Raw genomic sequence first — 16,826 nt, forward strand, 5'->3', positions numbered from 1 at the left:
GACTTCAGAGGCTCTCCTTGTCCACTCCATCAAGATAGCTGGCCTGCACTGTTTTCTAGTTCTTCCCTTGCAGGTCCTTGATTTTAATAAAGTTATGACCCGCCATTCCAAAACTTGTCTTAGGCATTCATTTTTGGTGTGCAGGGCAACGGTTTGTCCAGACATCTAAACAATCTTATAAACAGGAAACATCCAGGAGCCCAATCATGAGTTGTGAGATTATCTAGCAAGCTGTGTGAATTTGCAAAAAAGAAAAAGAAAAAAACCAACCCTTTCCTCCATGTGTATGTGCGCATTTATGCACACATGCACACACTCAGAGGACTAATTCCATGAGCCTTCCTATGAATGCAAAACATTGTGCCTGAATTGGTTCCACAACTTACAAAAGATTGAAATTTGAAGGACTGAATCTAAATCATTCTAATTTTCTACAAGGATCTGGGTCATCCTTCCCCCCTTCTTCTTTTTCCAAAGAAAGACAGCAGTTAGGATACTACGACCACACAAAGACATATATGTATATTTATCAAAGACTGAAAACCGCATGCAGCTTGTGCGTGTTATGAAGAGAGAAAACCCTTAATACTGGCACTAAAGTGTATATTGAAATCCCTTTCCACATTCAGCCTGCAGATTTTGTCAGAATTAGAAAAGTTGTTACGCTAGAGGAGGGGTGCTGCGTTGTCGTGGATTACACTCGTGATGTGAACAGCACTCTCGCCCATTGAGCTACCACACAGACATGGCAAAAAGTTGCTGTGTTAGCAATACTTGTGTTTTTATATGCCAGTTAAACCAAATCTTAATTTCTTGGGCAAGGTCTTCTTTTCATGTATTTCCCAAGCTCTCCTTCCAAATGCCACAGGAATGGGAACTTTGAGAGGATGGATAAAAGGGAAGATTCTGCCTCATTCCACAGGAAAATGAAGTTCTGCTCTTGGCAAGGCCTCCATGGGGCTTTTTAAAAAATGTCTTGCAATAGAGATATTGCCATGTCGACCAATGAATTGGGGGCACATAACAACTTAAATACCCTTCATTGGCAGTGATAAATTCAGCCATATTTAGATAAATGGAAGATTTTCTATAAGGAAATGTGCAGGACAGCATTTTAACATTACTACAATACTACAACGGCTTAATTCTGTTGCAGCAATATCTGCAATCCTTCTATTTTATATGAATTTTTGTGAGCGTTCAAAATGTTTTACAGGCATTGACTCAGTAACCCTTACAACAACTTGTAAGGTGGGTCAGTTTTGTTATCCTAATACTGAGATGAGGGGCTGAGGTTGGGAGACAGCGACTGAGGTGAAATTTGAATTAGGAGCCTCACTCAGTTCATGTTTCCCACTGCGCCAGCTGTCAAGCCAGGAGAATATTATGATTCTCAGTTTCAGAGCGCATTCTTCTTTTCTTTTACCTGCTCTGTTCAACATAAAAATAAATATATACTGGGATTCCTTTCATTATGATGCTTAAAGAATATGAACAAATATTCGAAGGCACAAGATTACCAATTTTTGAGGGGGAGGCGAGATGGGGGAACACATGCTTCTCTGCATTCGAATTGTGCAGTTGCCTAAGATAACCTGGCCGAATTAAAAATGGTATCAGAGTGATATGTTAGCAGGCACAGAAAAGGCATTTCATGGTGCACTGAGAGCAAACATACTTCCATGCCATTTACACACTGCTGTAATAGAATCACTCTATTTATTATATGGTAAGAAGAGAGCACCTTGTCTTAAAAATTAAACTTCACACACAGTCTTCCACATTTGTTACCTGCTTCTTTCTCCCCCCCCCCCCGCAATACAGTTTCTTTGAAAGCAATCCTCTCCCAGTTGAGTTCAACCCTAACCTGCTGAGCTGAGGAGATCTGATAATCTAAAAGAAATCCCCACCATTTCTTTCAACAGCTGAGTCTGGAAAACCAGAGCTATCACGCTGAAATTCAAGCAATGATAAGAACCTCAAGCACAAATTCAAGCAGCCGCCTTTGAACAGAAACACCTTCCTGGAAACTTCAGCAGCTACTGAAAACAGCTAAAACGCCGGGGAAGAAAGCAGTTCAGTACTACTGCGACTCAATCCTGCAGCCAAAGTGGTATTGGTCCACTTAGTAAAAAGCCTCAAGTCATCATGGGGAGAAAGGGGGGGGAGTTGAAGCACCAGAACTGCTGGGTTTTTAAAATTTCCAAACGTCATAGCAGCAGTAACCACACAGCAGCTTTTTCTGCAAAGGAAACAGATAAAAATCTCGTTAAAATCAGCAGCAGAATTATGTACACGTGATCCTTCAGCGACATTCTGGGCTGTTTACTGGTAGGGCTTTATCACGAGATATTTATGAATGTAGAAAATGGCCCTTAACGGATGCAGTTAAATGAATAACATTGCCTGAGTCACACTTTGATCATTCAGAGATTGCCCCCTTTCAATCTGTGGCATGCTCCACTTAATATCTAGGTTTGGTTGCCTTTGGGTGCAAAAGCACTGGAGACTTAGGCTCTCTAATATTTACTCTATTTACAAATATACAAGGCATTAAATCTGCCACCTCACGTCAGATCCCCAGAGAGAGGTCCTGCCTTTAGTGAACTCACAACTCTCCCCACCTCTCTCCCTCTCTTCCAAACTACAAAGAGCTCCTAAGCTCTCCACTGTACCCCCACAAAAGCTGCCACCTTCCTTCAGCTCTATGGAATTCATTCAAACACAGAGATTCTTGACTATCTCCTAGTCAGGGCTGTTCCAAATGTTCTCAGTATAATTATTTGGGCACATTTTCAGAAAAGGGAATGACAAAAAGGCAATGGGTGGAGAACTTCTGATGACTTTGAGGTCACTTACAAGGCAGGGATTTATTAATTTTTAATTTATTTTTAGCAGTCAGACAGTACTTTCTAAAATCTTCAGTCTAGCCCCCCCCCCACTGAATTTCCTTCTTTCTTTAAGCAGTTTTGTTTGCTGCCACTTTCCTTACAGCAGCAACTATGTTCCTGCGTCAGAGGTCCCCTTGTCCCACATTGCATCTGATGCATATGTAGTTCCTTGTTGCTTTGCTTAACATTCATCCTAAACAGGGGTTCTGGGCAACTCAAAAGCTTGCTCACTTGTGATGTTTTAATTGGTCTTAATAAAGGTACCCTATCATGGCAATTATTATTTTTTTCTAGTGGGCCCACATGGGTAGCTATTATTTCTATACATGCAGACCACCTAACCATGTTGTCAGGGAACTGCCATCGGCTCAGGGGCGAGAGGGGAAAAGCTGGATGGATTACAGAGAGCCTCCAAAGATCGTGGGAAGCAGCACCTCCTCAGCGGAGGAGAGTAACCACACCTCCAGTGGAGAGGAGCTTCAGGGCTCGGAGGAGGCGAGGCGGTGCCAGGACACCTTGCCTGGGCAAAGCGGGGAGGAGAGAGGCCCTCCGTTACCCATACCCAGGCATCTGCGCTGAGAGGGGAGGCGCAGACTGGGCGTCAAGAAACTACTCTGCTGGGGAAAGTTTAAGGACTGCCCACTCACAGATTCTGCCAGTGAATGAGCCAGCCACGGGAGAGTGGTGCTCTGAGCAGAGAAAGTTTATTTTGGCATCAAAAGCAAGGCTTCACAGCCGAGCAGGGAGGCATTTGCCTACTTGCTCTCGAGCAACCCCTTGGTACCATGTCTACCTTGAAGCATATCCTACTGAATTCAATTGGGCTTACACCCAGGTCCATGGGGTTAGGATTGGAGCCTGAGTTCACACCAGATGTGGAATAAATTGGAGACCGGACAAAATAAGAAATGTTGCCTTATTCCACCCTGTCTGGTTGAGGCAAGTAGTCTCTTCCCACAAATTTGACTCAGTGCATGATTGAAGCGACTGGGAACAATGTGGTTTTGGTGGCTTAGACATGGAGACATGTAATGCAACTTACAGGAATCTACTATAAACCAGAAACCTTGAAGCTCTGCAGAGCAGTCTTCGCAAAACAATGCTACAAGCCATCCAGTTATAAATGTAACCCCATCGCGCTGACTGTCTCTTGCCAAATGGACCAAAACACCACTCAGAATTAGTACTCAAAATGCAAAGTGGCGTATTTCATATCTTAAGTTAATATTCGCAAGTTTAAAAAAAATAAATAACAAGTGGTTATGCAAGCAGGAGCTTTCAGCATTTCCAAAATCAAGAAGGAGCCATCTCCAGATATTCTCCATAGTCCCTTGAACTTGTTCCCATAGTGTGTGTTTTTTAAAACCATTCTGGTAATCTGAAAACATACCGTGCAAGAATGGTCAGAACAGTTTTGTGATATGGTTCTGACAGGACATTGAATTCTGGCTAGATGACCAAATTATACTTTGGGGAAGGGACTGCATTGCTCTGCATCTTTCAGGGATGTGATGGCTTAGACTGAGAGCTACAAATGGATCCATTGCTAATGAAAAAGTGTGCTTAGGGCTGCAGTCTTAGTATCAGAAGTGTCTTGCCAGGTGCAGCAGAGCTGCTACACTACCTTCCCGACAGGTGGGTCATTGTTGCTTACTGGGAGCAAGAAGGGGAGTGGCAAGGTCGTTGTGGTGCAAAAGCACTGGCAGCAGTGCCGGATCGGGTGCACTGGTGAATTTGCACCAAGCTGTCCTCCTCACTGCTTTGCACAAGATCTACAGGCGATCCCGAAATCAAGGTTCTCTCCACAGCTACAGTTAATTAAAGTAACACATGGCTTTGAGAACTATCTGTATGATTTACCAATTTGTTCATTTCTGGCTTTGCATTTTCAGACTAATGCCCTCAGAATATTTAGAGGGACGCTACAGGAAAATCCCAGCAGAAAAGCGGCTTTGTATATGTGTCGCTCAAGCAGTTAAAGATCTATACCATTATGTATTACATTGCCCTCTGTATTCTGAACCGAGAGCTATCCTTGAATTGTTGTGTCAGACGACTGAAGCTGACGAACAAGTAGAGATCACATATTTGTTGTCTGGCTTTGTTAAGTTTGTGACAAACAACACGGCAAGATTTGTGATTGCTGCCCCAAAACTGAGAAGACTGTTCATCAAGGATAATATGGCGGACTGTAGCCACCTGATTGTCAATGAAATATAGAAACGTATGTGTTTTGGTTTGCATTTTAAGATGTATGTATGTATGTATGTATGTATGTATGTAAAGGTAAAGGTAAAGGGACCCCTGACCATTAGGTCCAGTCGTGGCTGACTCTCGGGTTGCGGCGCTCATCTCGCTGGCTGGGGAAACTCAGCCAGATGGGCGGGGTATAAATAATAAATTATTATTATTATTATTATTATTATTATTATTATTATTATTGGCCAAGGGAGCTGGTGTACAGCTTCCGGGTCATGTGGCCAGCATGACTAAGCCGCTTCTGGCGAACCAGAGCAGCGCACGGAAATGCTGTTTACCTTCCCGCCTGAGCAGTACCTATTTATCTACTTGCACTTTGACGTGCTTTTGAACTGCTAGGTTGGCAGGAGCAGGGACCGAGCAACGGGAGCTCACTCGTTGTGGGGATTCAAACCACCGACCTTCTGATCGGCAGGTCCTAGGCTCTGTGGTTTAACCCACAGCGCCACCCGGGACCCCCATGTATGTATGTATGTATGCAAGCTTTTGCACACGAAAGCTCATACCAAGAACTAACTTAGTTGGTCTTAAAGGTGCTACTGGAAGGATTTTTTTTATTTTGACTATGGCAGACCAACACGGCTACCTATCTGTAACTGGAACCATGGAAGGCACCACATTGAGCCGCAGGAAGGATCTGGCAACTTCTGTTTCAGTGTATCTGAAGAAGTGTGCTTGCACACGAAAGCTCATACCAAGAACTAACTTAGTTGGTCTTAAAGGTGCTACTGGAAGGATTTTTTCTACTAATCAAAGACTGTTTCAGGTGTCAATGTTAAGTCAACTTGAAGCTGTGCACTTGTTATGGAAACTGCCCTAAACAATTGCACATGGTTGCATGCATTCATAATCTATCGTTATACAGATCTGGAGATTTCTTTTAGCCACATGGTGGCAGGAAGAAACCCCTTTAATCCAGGTAGTGAGGACGCTTCACAGCAAAGCAGTGGCCTTCACAGAGTGGCCCAGTAGTCAATATTTTCCACTGATACCCAAAATGTTACCAACCTTCCATTTCTCATAGAGCTTATGGAGTCACAGGTGCCTGAGATCCAGTGGAAGCCTTAGCCTTTCTCTACAGGAAGATAAAAGAGAATGTCAGTACTGGCTCAAGAAGAGTCCCAGCCTTGTGATACATTTAAAACAGCGAACAACTAGAGTAGAACCTCTACTTACGACTGCCTCTATTTGGGCCCGATCCAAGTTGTGACTGCGGAAAACCCGGAACTAAATACTGGGTTTGCCATGATTCATGCATGCGCAGAAGCGGCTTCTGCCGTTTACACATGCACAGAAGCGGCTGCCGCCGTCTGCACATGCGCAGAAGCCACCATCTGCACATGCGCGCAACGGCGCTTCTACCAGTAACCCGTTTGGCCCAAAGGACGGGCCACCGGAACGGATTATGGTGGTAAGTAGAGGTTCCCCTGTATGTGCTATTTCTAGTTAGGTGGCTCAGAAGCACATCTAAAAGGCTCAAATCATGCAATGGATTCCAAGACTTAGTTCAGACTCTTATCAAGACACAGACTGCCTTTATGGTGGCAGAGAAATAGGCGTGCTTCCTAATTTTTTTCCCCTTCCAAAAGGGGAGAGATTGTGCAAATTGGGTATTTGAGTGATCAGGCATTCATGTGGGGAGCATCTATAATGGTGTGGGCTAAGCTCTTTTGGCACAAGCCAGAGTACATATGCTGGGGTGGGGCACCTCAGACTCTTTAATCCACATCTACAATAACCAGCATAATTTCTTCACACAAATAGGCACCACATGTACATTGGTAGTTTTTGTTTGTTTGTTTTTTGTTTTGTTTTTGCTTTAAACAAATACAGATAAATATAAACAACCAAAATTACAAAAGAAAAATCCTTGATGATAATAATAATGGAAAAGGCTAAAAAACTACAAAAAATATCAAAGTACATGGCATAGAACATAAGGCATTATGGGGGAAAAAAAAGAAAGAGGAAAGAAGAAGGAGAAGGAAGGGAAAAAAGGTGTGTGTGTGTGTGTGTGTGTGTGTGTGTGTGAAATGAGCCAAAACACAAGAAGGCTCGTCTATTGTACGCTTCCGTCAAGGTCACAACAGATCATTATTCTTATCAATTCTCTCTATCTGCATTCCATAGAATCCCTTATCTTGGTATCAGGGAACATTTCCCTATACGGAATCATTCTAAACATAACCAGGTCTTTATTGATGAACCATTATCCCCGAGATAATTATTTAAACATTCCCATTCTTCTTTCACCATCTTTTTAGGTTTATCTCTTATTGCATCTGTCAGCTTCGCGAGCTCCAAGTACTCGCACAATTTGACTACCCATTCATCTTTAGTAGTTGGTAGTTTTAAAACACCAACAATACCAACATCAGCACAGGCATAAGAGTCTAGCCAGATAGGTTCAATAGCAGAACTGACTTAGGAATAGAGATGGGTGAATTTGTCAACTTCAGTTACTCTCAGTTTCTCATTCCCCGCCCCCCCCCCCAGTCTTCAGTTTGCCCCACCGCAGATGCAGCCCACATGCAAATCTGTATGCAAATTTGTGCACAGTTCTCCTAATACTTTTTGCACGTAATTTTGCCCAGTATAAGCATTATGTGGAAGCAATCTCCACATAGCAGAATGCATTTTTGTGAGTGCTACTTTCACAAAAACACACATTTTTGTATGCATCGTTTGGCCGGGAGGACGGCACCACAAAATTCAGAGCCGTGCAAATTTCGAAGAAGCGCTGTGCTTTGGTTCACGTTTTAGTTTGGGAAGTGTGGATTTTGGAAGATCACATTTAGCACAATGAGCTAAACAATTTTAGAAAACAATTCTATTCTGATATACAAACCTTAGATTGCAATTTGCAATGGAGTGTTTGGTCAAATAGCCAAGGATGCTTTAAGGCTGCAGTTGCACTTATCCTCCAGCTTAAAGGGGGGTAAAAATGAGTGTCAGTATTTAATAGCTATACAACGATTGTAGCATTCATGTTTAAAATGTGACCCCCCAAGAAAACAAAACAGGATTGACTGAAAGCCAATTCTAAATTTACGGCTGAGAAACGAACTACACTTTACATTATTAACCTTTTTAAAAATCATGCTTAAGCTGGCCACTTAAAAGCAGTCACATAGGATCCCAATTCAGAATACAATCCTGATCTCGACTGGGCCTTTATACTAGTGGGTGCACTCAGACAGTGGTGTAGCGTGGGGGGTGCAGGGGGGGCCGGCCGCACCGGGCGCAACATCTGGGGGGGGCGCGCTCGCACTCGCAGCTCTCTGCCCCTACCTGGCTCACTCACTCTCTCTCACTGCAGTGCTGGCTGTGCAAATCCGATCCGAGCCGCCGGGTCGCCGCCCACTGTGGAGGGGGTGGGTGCCAGGCGTGCGGTGCGGAGAGAGAGCGAGGGACTATCTGGGGGAGGGACAGTGCAGCGGCCGCCCAGCGCAGTGCTGAGTGCGGGAGAGAACCACACCAGACCAGACCAGGCAGCAGCAAGAAGAAGCTGGCAGCGGCGGCAGGTTAGGGGTTAGGGGCGCAAATTACTTGCCTTGCCCCGGGTTAGGGGGCGCAAATTACTTGCCTTGCCCCGGGTGCTGACAACCCACGCTACACCACTGCACTCAGCTCCTGCTTGTAGGCTTCCTATAGACATTGGATTAGCCACTGTGGGCCAGGAAAACTTCTCCTGGAAATGCAGTATAATGTTGTTGGCTTCTGGTGACCAGGAGACAGAGATGATGTGAGAGATTGCTCAGTGAAACTGAGGTTTAGCGTACTGTTATCTACCCAAAGCCTCTTAGGATTGTGGGTGGATGAATTATAAGTCAAACAGATAAACGAACAATGATATTTAACTATTAACCTACGCTCAATTCACTCCTGTTGAATTAAACAGAAAAGTTCTTAAAATCTAGTCACATCATAGAGTTTTATACAGTCATACCTCGGGGTGAATACACTTCAGGTTAAGCATTTTCGGGTTGCGCTACACAGCGACCCGGAAGTAACGGAATGCGTTACTTACAGGTTTCGCCGCTCGCGCATGCGCAGACACGCAAAATGATGCCACTTGCATGCGCGGAAGCGGCAAAACGTGACCCACACACGTGCTGACGCGTCTTACATTCGCTTCAGGGTGCGAACGGGGCTCCAGAACGGATCCAGTTTGCATACAGAGGTACCACTGTAGTTGGAAGGGACCGCGAGGGTCATCTAATCCAATTTTTCTGCCCAATATGGGACTCCAACTCACAACCCTGAGATTAAGAACCTCATGTTCTACTGACTGAACTACAGTGGTACCTCGGGTTAAGAACTTAATTCGTTCCGGAGGTCCGTTCTTATCCTGAAACTGTCCTTAACCTGAAGCACCATTTTAGCTAATGGGGCCTCCTGCTGCTGCTGCGCCGCCGGAGCCCGATTTCTGTTCTCATCCTGAAGCAAAGTTCTTAACCTGAAGCACTGTAACCTGAAGCGTATGTAACCTGAAGCATATGTAACCTGAGGTACCACTGTATCCCTGTTCCTTTTACCAGATGCACACGTCAAAACTCTCCTTGTTTATAATGGATTTTATCATTGAAACACTCTGCCACTTGAGAGATACATATGAAAAGAACTTTTCATTTTTAGAAACAATTTCTGGTTGGACAGTACATTGAAGCTACTGGTATCTGGTTACCCCTTTTCCTTAATGAGAAGCTTAGTGATGAAGTCTTTAGCTTCCTCCGACACTTTTTCAAATTCTTGATCATCAAAGTTCCACCGACAAGCCAGGATGTTGTTCAGAGTCTCATTATCATCATCACCCAGGAAAGGAGACAATCCGCTAAGCCTGCGGGAAACAGGGAAAGAGGCAAAACGTTTTGTGCATTACGTAGGAGCAATGTAAACCTTCTGGACTTTGAGCAACAGTCAGAGTCCAGGAGTCGCTTTCATCAACTTGACATCAACTGTAGAAGAAAAACACAGTCTTAACAATGTAGGCTGCAGCATACTTACAACATATAGGCAATGACACCTATACTCCACATGTCGGTAGGAAATGATACAAAGTCGTAGTTTACAACTTCGGGAGCGAGGAATTCTGGAGTGCCAAAGTTGACCTTCAGCTTCTCCCTTGGTTTATATCTAATGAACGACAACGAAATACATGAGAAACAATGACAGCAAAGATGACGTCTACAGTATGTACAGATACTTAAGAGTTCAACACAAAGGTTGGGAATCAACTAAGTTGATGAGCAAGCAGAACAAGGTCCACTTGTCCACAGGACTTTCTTCTTTTCCTTCCCCCACGCTCCCTAAATGTGCTCTGGAGGATTGGGGAAAAACCCAGACTAGGTTTAGGGGACGTGTGACAACAGTGAAGGAAGTGGGGGGGGGGGGCGGAGTCCCACTGTGTGGGCAGACCACATTGAACTCACACATATCCCACTGAACACGACATTGAATTCCACCCAAAGATGCTTTAAATAGGCGTTTAGTGGGGGCAGGCAAACCGATAGCTGTCAGGATGATGTCAGAGAATATAAAACAGGCAAAGGCAAACTCAGCCCTCCAGAGGTTTTGGGACTACAACTCCCATTATCCCTAGCTAACAGGACCAGTGGTCAGGGATGATGGGAGTTGTAGTCACAAAAGATCTGGAGGGCCGAGTTTGCCTATGCCTGATATAAAACATGCTGGTGACTAGAAAGCATCTCTTGTTGTCTTGCCCCAAACTTCCTTTTCTTGTACGGCCATTGTTTTGTAATGTTGCCATTTGGTTTAGTACCTCCATCCTTAAAATATGGCATGAAATAAGCCCTACTAAAGTCAACCCACTGAACATGTTGAGGATCAGAATGTGAATTTGAGAGGATTGTGTTTATTTTGATGACCGCATGCTGCCTGTTGCAAAGAATCTTGTATCACGATAGCATCTTGCTCTGAATTATTTGGAAAGAAGCAAAATTTGATCCCTCTTCCAGTCTATGACAGCATTTTCGGCAACAAAAGCAGCCTTTTCACCCTTCTGTGAAGATTGCCTGTTCAAAAACTTCGACCAACATGTGTACTATCAGGTTCATCAGGAAATGTGTTCAAGACCGGCCATCTTTTGGTAGCCTAGAGAGTCTTTTCTTTATTATTGCGCCATTTCTCCCAGTATTGGATCACTTGAAAATGGACTTTGGATTTAGGAACTAAAAGATGCTGGAGCTTGACTGAAAGCAACGTACCTCCTTGCCAGCCCAAAGTCAATAATCTTGATTTGATTTGTCTCTCTATTCACACACAGGATATTCTCAGGCTGCCAGGAGGAAAAAAAAGAGAGCACACATTTATGAGAAATGCTACATGAAGTGGAATCAGCACATTTAAAATACAACACAGCACAAAAATACGCTTTGCAGTGCCTGCATCATGAAGCAGGTTAAACTCTGTGGACATCTCAGACTGTAATCATGTGGTATTTGAGGCTGGGAATGCTCTGCCAGTGTAGGTTTTCGCTTGCTGTGGCTTTTCTGTTTGACATAATGTAGCCAGTCAAGATAAAAAACTCATTAGTGAGCTTTCAGAAAGGACTCAAACTGGACTTCAGGAAGTCTGTGTTGTGATTTTGCAGCCCATTATGAATCCAGGCTGAGACATGGAATTTTTTTTAAGCTCCCCTCCTCCTCCACTCTTATTTTAAAACTCACCATTACTCAACATTTATCTTTCAGCTTTAGCTTCTTAGTTCACTGTTCTTCCCCTCCCTAACCAGTATCTAACATATTAAATGTGGGCCTTTTAAATGTGTGTGTGTGTGTGTGTGTGTGTGTTGAGGGGGGAATGTTATTATGATTTTTTCTGTGATTTGATTATTATACTATGTGAATTATGTTGTTAATGTTGTTCACCGCCCTGGGATCTTTAGATAAAGGGCTGTATATAACAACAACAACAACAACAACAACAACAACAACAACAACAGATACTGACTGAGAGGAAAGACTTAAAGGTTAAATGCATCTGGGATGTCAGGAGACAAATTGCTTTAATCCTTTTTTTATATGGTGATGCTCTCAAATCTCTCAGCTGAAATCGGAATGAATTTGCTCAAAGGATCGCTATGTCAGATGTGTGATTTGAGTCTTCAGGCACCCACCTCAAGCACCATCATTGCTGATTATATATTTGAATCCATACTTGTCTCACAAATTTACAGTTATTCAAGAAGGATAAATCATAGAGATGTTGACTCAATGTGCAGGAGCCCTGAAAAAAGGCAAATTGCTGCTATCATAATAAAAAGGTAAAGGGACCCCTGACCATTAGGTCTAGTCGTGGCTGACTCTGGGGTTGCGGCGCTCATCTCGCTTTATTGGCTGAGGGAGCTGGCGTACAGTTTCCAGGTCATGTGGCCAGCATGACTAAGCCGCTTCTGGCGAACCAGGGCAGTGCACGGAAACGCCGTTTACCTTCCCGCTGGAGGGGTACCTATTTATCTACTTGCAGTTTGACGTGCTTTCAAACTGCTAGGTTGGCAGGAGAAGGGACCAAACAACGGGAGCTCACCCCATTGAAGGGATTCAAACCGCTGACTTTCTGATCAGCAAGTCCTAGGCTCTGTACTTTAACCCACAGCGCCACCCGCGTCCCTCTGCTATCATAATACCATCATACAAATCTATGGTGCAACTGCATTTGGAATACTCTGTGCAGTTCTGGTTGCCTCACTTCCAAAAGGATATTGCAGAGTTGGAAAAGGGGAACTGAAATGACCAAAGGGATGGAGCGACTGCCCTATGAGGAACGGTTGCAGCATTTGGGACTTTTTCGTTTAGAGAAGGCATTTAAAAGATACATGGCACTAGTTTATAAAATTATGCATGGATATAGTCTTAAATCCATGTAAAGGAACATCAATGGATAGGACGATGTTGAAGTTATGCAAGGTTCTGAACTGAAGCAAACTAAATGTTAAAAGCACAAAAAGGTGACCTAGCCCATTTTGGTTCAGATGTGATGGTTTCTGCAGACAAAAGCTTGGCAGGACCAATAATCGAATTCTCCTCTTGGCCAGAGGTGAACAAGGTGGTTCCTGCTAGTTCTAATGTTTCAGCACTAAAAACAGATATAATGTCCCAGCAATATCACACACATTAATTACCACCTAAAGTGATCAGATTCTTCAGGTTCACTCAGCGGACCCCTCAAAGTATTGCTTTGGCTTAAGTCAGAACAGTTCACACATATGAATATAACAAAACCAGTGCGGCTATTCCTGGAGAAAAAACAAGTTCAAGAGCATTTGTTGAGCTCTTCTCCAGCATGGGGACCACTACCAAGCGAAGGCCTCAAAATTCATGCCAGGCCACTGTGCCTAACTTCAACCCAGGGGAAAACTGCATCCCTTCAGCAAGGACTCATCTTACACAAAAGTCCTGCTTCAAATATAATAATATGGCAGGCTGTATCTACAATATACATTTAAAGCACTTTAACTCTTACCACTTTAACAGTTGTGGCTTCCCTCAAAGAAACCAGGGGGCTGTAGTTTATTGAGGGTGCTGAGAATCACTAGGAGATTCCATCTTTGCTCATCTCAAGAGTGCTCTACCATCTCCAGAGTGGTTAACCATTGACACCTCTTCTCTGGGAACTCTGGGGACTGTAGCTCTGTGAGGGCAATAGGGGTCCCCTAACAGTTCTCAGCACTCTTAACAAAGTACAGTGGTACCTCGGGTTACATACACTTCAGGTTACATACGCTTCAGGTTACAGACTCCACTAACCCAGAAATAGTACCTTGGGTTAAGAACTTTGCTTCAGGATGAGAACAGAAATCGTGCTCCAGCGGCGCGGCAGCAGCAGGAGGCCCCATTAGCTAAAGTGGTGCTTCAGGTTAAGAACAGCTTCAGGTTAAGAATGGACCTCCAGAACGAATTAAGTACCTTATTTTTTTGCTCTATAAGACTCACATTTTCCCTCCTAAAAAGTAAGGGGAAATGTGTTTGCGTCTTATGGAGCGAATGCAGGCTGCGCAGCTATCACAGAAGCCAGAACAGCAAGAGGGATTGCTGCTTTCACTGCGCAGTGATCCCTCTTGCTGTTCTGGCTTCTGAGATTCAGAATATTTTTTTTCTTGTTTTCCTCCTCCAAAAACTAGGTGCGTCTTGTGGTCTGGTGCGTCTTATAGTGCGAAAAATATGGCACTTAACCTGAGGTGCCACTGTACAGTTCCCAGGATCCTTTGGGGGAAGCCATGACTGTTTAAAGTGGTACAGTACTGCTTTTAACTAACTAACTAACTAACTAACTAACTAACTAACTAACTAACGTGTTTTTTCATGTATAACATGCCCCCATGTATAAGACACCCCTATTTGGGGGAACTCAAAACTAAGAAAATTGGGGTGTGGGATTGCCCAGAGTTATTGAGCTGACATTCGCCAAAGCAACTAATCATGTGCATGATTGCCAATGGCAGCCGCCAATCGAGCGCCCAAGTGCTACAGCAACACCCAATCGCATATACCCCTTGACACAGTCACCAATCTCCCCCCGCAGAGAAACTCCTGCTCATGGCTGGAACCAATCACCAGTCCCTACTCTGCACTACCCATGTATAAGATGAGCCCAAATGTTAAGCATTTTTTTTTAAAGAAAAAAAGCTCGTCTTATACGCAGAAAACTACGGTAACAACAACAACAACAACAACTTATTATTTATACCCCACCCATCTGGCTGGGTTTCCCCAGCCACTCTGGGAGGCTTCCAACAAAATATAAAAAATACAATAAAACATCAAACTTCCCTAAACAGGGCTGCCTTTAGATGTCTCCTAAAAGTCAGATAGTTGTTTATTTCCTTGACATCTGATGGGAGGGCGTTCCATATGGTGGAGATGGGATCAGGGAAGGAGAGTATGGTGCAAAGAGGCATGAGACCCTGGTTGCTATGCCCTGGTTGTTATGCTGTCAGAGCTGGTGACAGGCTATTCACATTGCCCAGAACTCCTTTTCCTTTCAGGGTTCCAAAGGTGCACTCCTACTTATTCACCCTCCTTCCAAAGCTACTTTTGCATATCAAAGGTGGACACAGGGTTTTGCTACACAAATCTCTGTGTAACATCTTGAAATATACTCGGAGTCGAGAGTGGATTTCATGCCCTTTATTCAGCTCATAGTGGTGAGGAGGAATGGAAGTTCCCCCAGAATGTCTGCTTTATATACATTATTTACACAATGGGCCCCACCTGATTGGCTAATTCCGGGATTCACCTGTAGGCCAATCTGGTTGCGGATTCACTTCCACCTGGAGCTGGATTGGGTGGCTCCTGTGGACCAATCAGACTGCTACATTCTGAATCCTATTGTTCTAGGACCAATCAGACTGCTGCATTCTGAATCCTATTCAACACAGTACATAACACATCTCATCCTTGTTGCTGAGTTAAACTCACAAAGTTCCTGGACGTTGACCAGATATCAATTTACTTATCGGTATTGAAACGTGAGAACCTAAACCCAGGTATCAAATTCAGCAGAGCAGAGGTGTTGGTCAGACTTCTTAGGGACAAAAGCAAATGTTTGAGAAAAGCGGAATATAGTGCAGTCATTCGTTAAGCGACCACAAAAATAAGTCTGAGAGAATCAACTGCAGGTATAAAACTGAAATCCAACAGTTTTTAGCCAAGTGAGTGTGCCTCAAGGCAGGAAAATTGCCGCCTTTAATCTCATGGGTAGAGTAATCAATGCACTGTACCTTCAGGTCTAAATGGAGGATGTACATCTGGTGCATGTACTGAACCCCTTCACAGATCTGCTTTATGAACAAGATGGTATCTATCTCTGACAAGCTGCAGTTCTCGTCAATAATTCGATCAAACAGTTCTCCTCCCTCCACACTGGGAAAAAGAGAGAATTCAAGATTCACATTACTGGACAGACCCATAATCAAGGGTGTGTGCATTACACACACACACACACACACACACACACTTTTTATTTAAAGAAACTCACAGCAGCCAACTGAAGGCAACCAACCATGCCCTGCCCCCCCCAAACCTCTCTCACCACCAATGAAAACTAATAAATGAATAGAAAGAGAACATACCCGTGTGGCGCTGACACAAAAACCTTGCACATACACTATGTAAAAGAATGAATGTCTACCAACAGCTTCTTTCTCCCCCTCTCTCCACCTCTCTTCTCCCCCAACTTTATATGGTCTATAATATTAGTGTCTCACTTCAAATATGACTGATCTGTAGAAAGGATTCTATGAAGCTGAGACGCTTTATGTGGCTTGGAGACCCTAAAGGTAAAGGTAAAGGGACCCCTGACCATTAGGTCCAGTCGTGGCCGACTCTGGGGTTGCGGCGCTCATCTCGCTTTATTGGCCGAGGGAGCCGGCGTATAGCTTCCGGGTCATGTGGCCAGCATGACTAAGCTGCTTCTGGCGAACCAGAGCAGCACATGGAAACGCCGTTTACCTTCCCGCCAGAGTGGTACCTATTTATCTACTTGCACTTTGACGTGCTTTCGAACTGCTAGGTGGGCAGGAGCAGGGACCGAGCAACGGGAGCTCACCCCGTCGCAGGGATTCGAATTGCCGACCTTCTGATCGGCAAGCCCTAGGCTCAGTAGTTTAGACCACAGCTCCACCCGCATCCCATAAGTGACCCTAGAAAATCCTTA

At 44.1% G+C, this 16,826-nt stretch overlaps 1 protein-coding gene across 1 annotated transcript in view; it reads right to left on the minus strand.

Moving 5' to 3' along the window:
- Positions 1-971: 971 nt before the first annotated feature.
- MYLK4 (myosin light chain kinase family member 4) overlaps positions 972-16,826 on the minus strand; it is a 35,831-nt gene continuing 19,976 nt past the window's right edge. Inside the window, exons 8-14 of the mRNA XM_081014778.1 lie at positions 15,892-16,033; positions 11,378-11,448; positions 10,158-10,286; positions 9,838-9,990; positions 7,999-8,077; positions 6,159-6,225; positions 972-2,242 (exon numbers count right to left, since the gene is read on the minus strand). Coding sequence (XP_080870904.1) covers positions 6,178-6,225; positions 7,999-8,077; positions 9,838-9,990; positions 10,158-10,286; positions 11,378-11,448; positions 15,892-16,033 — 622 coding nt within the window. The 3' untranslated portion in view covers positions 972-2,242; positions 6,159-6,177. The remainder of the gene's footprint in view (positions 2,243-6,158; positions 6,226-7,998; positions 8,078-9,837; positions 9,991-10,157; positions 10,287-11,377; positions 11,449-15,891; positions 16,034-16,826) is intronic.

This window comes from Podarcis pityusensis (assembly GCF_964106645.2).
Source record: "Podarcis pityusensis genome assembly, chromosome: 7".
NCBI lineage: Eukaryota > Metazoa > Chordata > Lepidosauria > Squamata > Lacertidae > Podarcis > Podarcis pityusensis.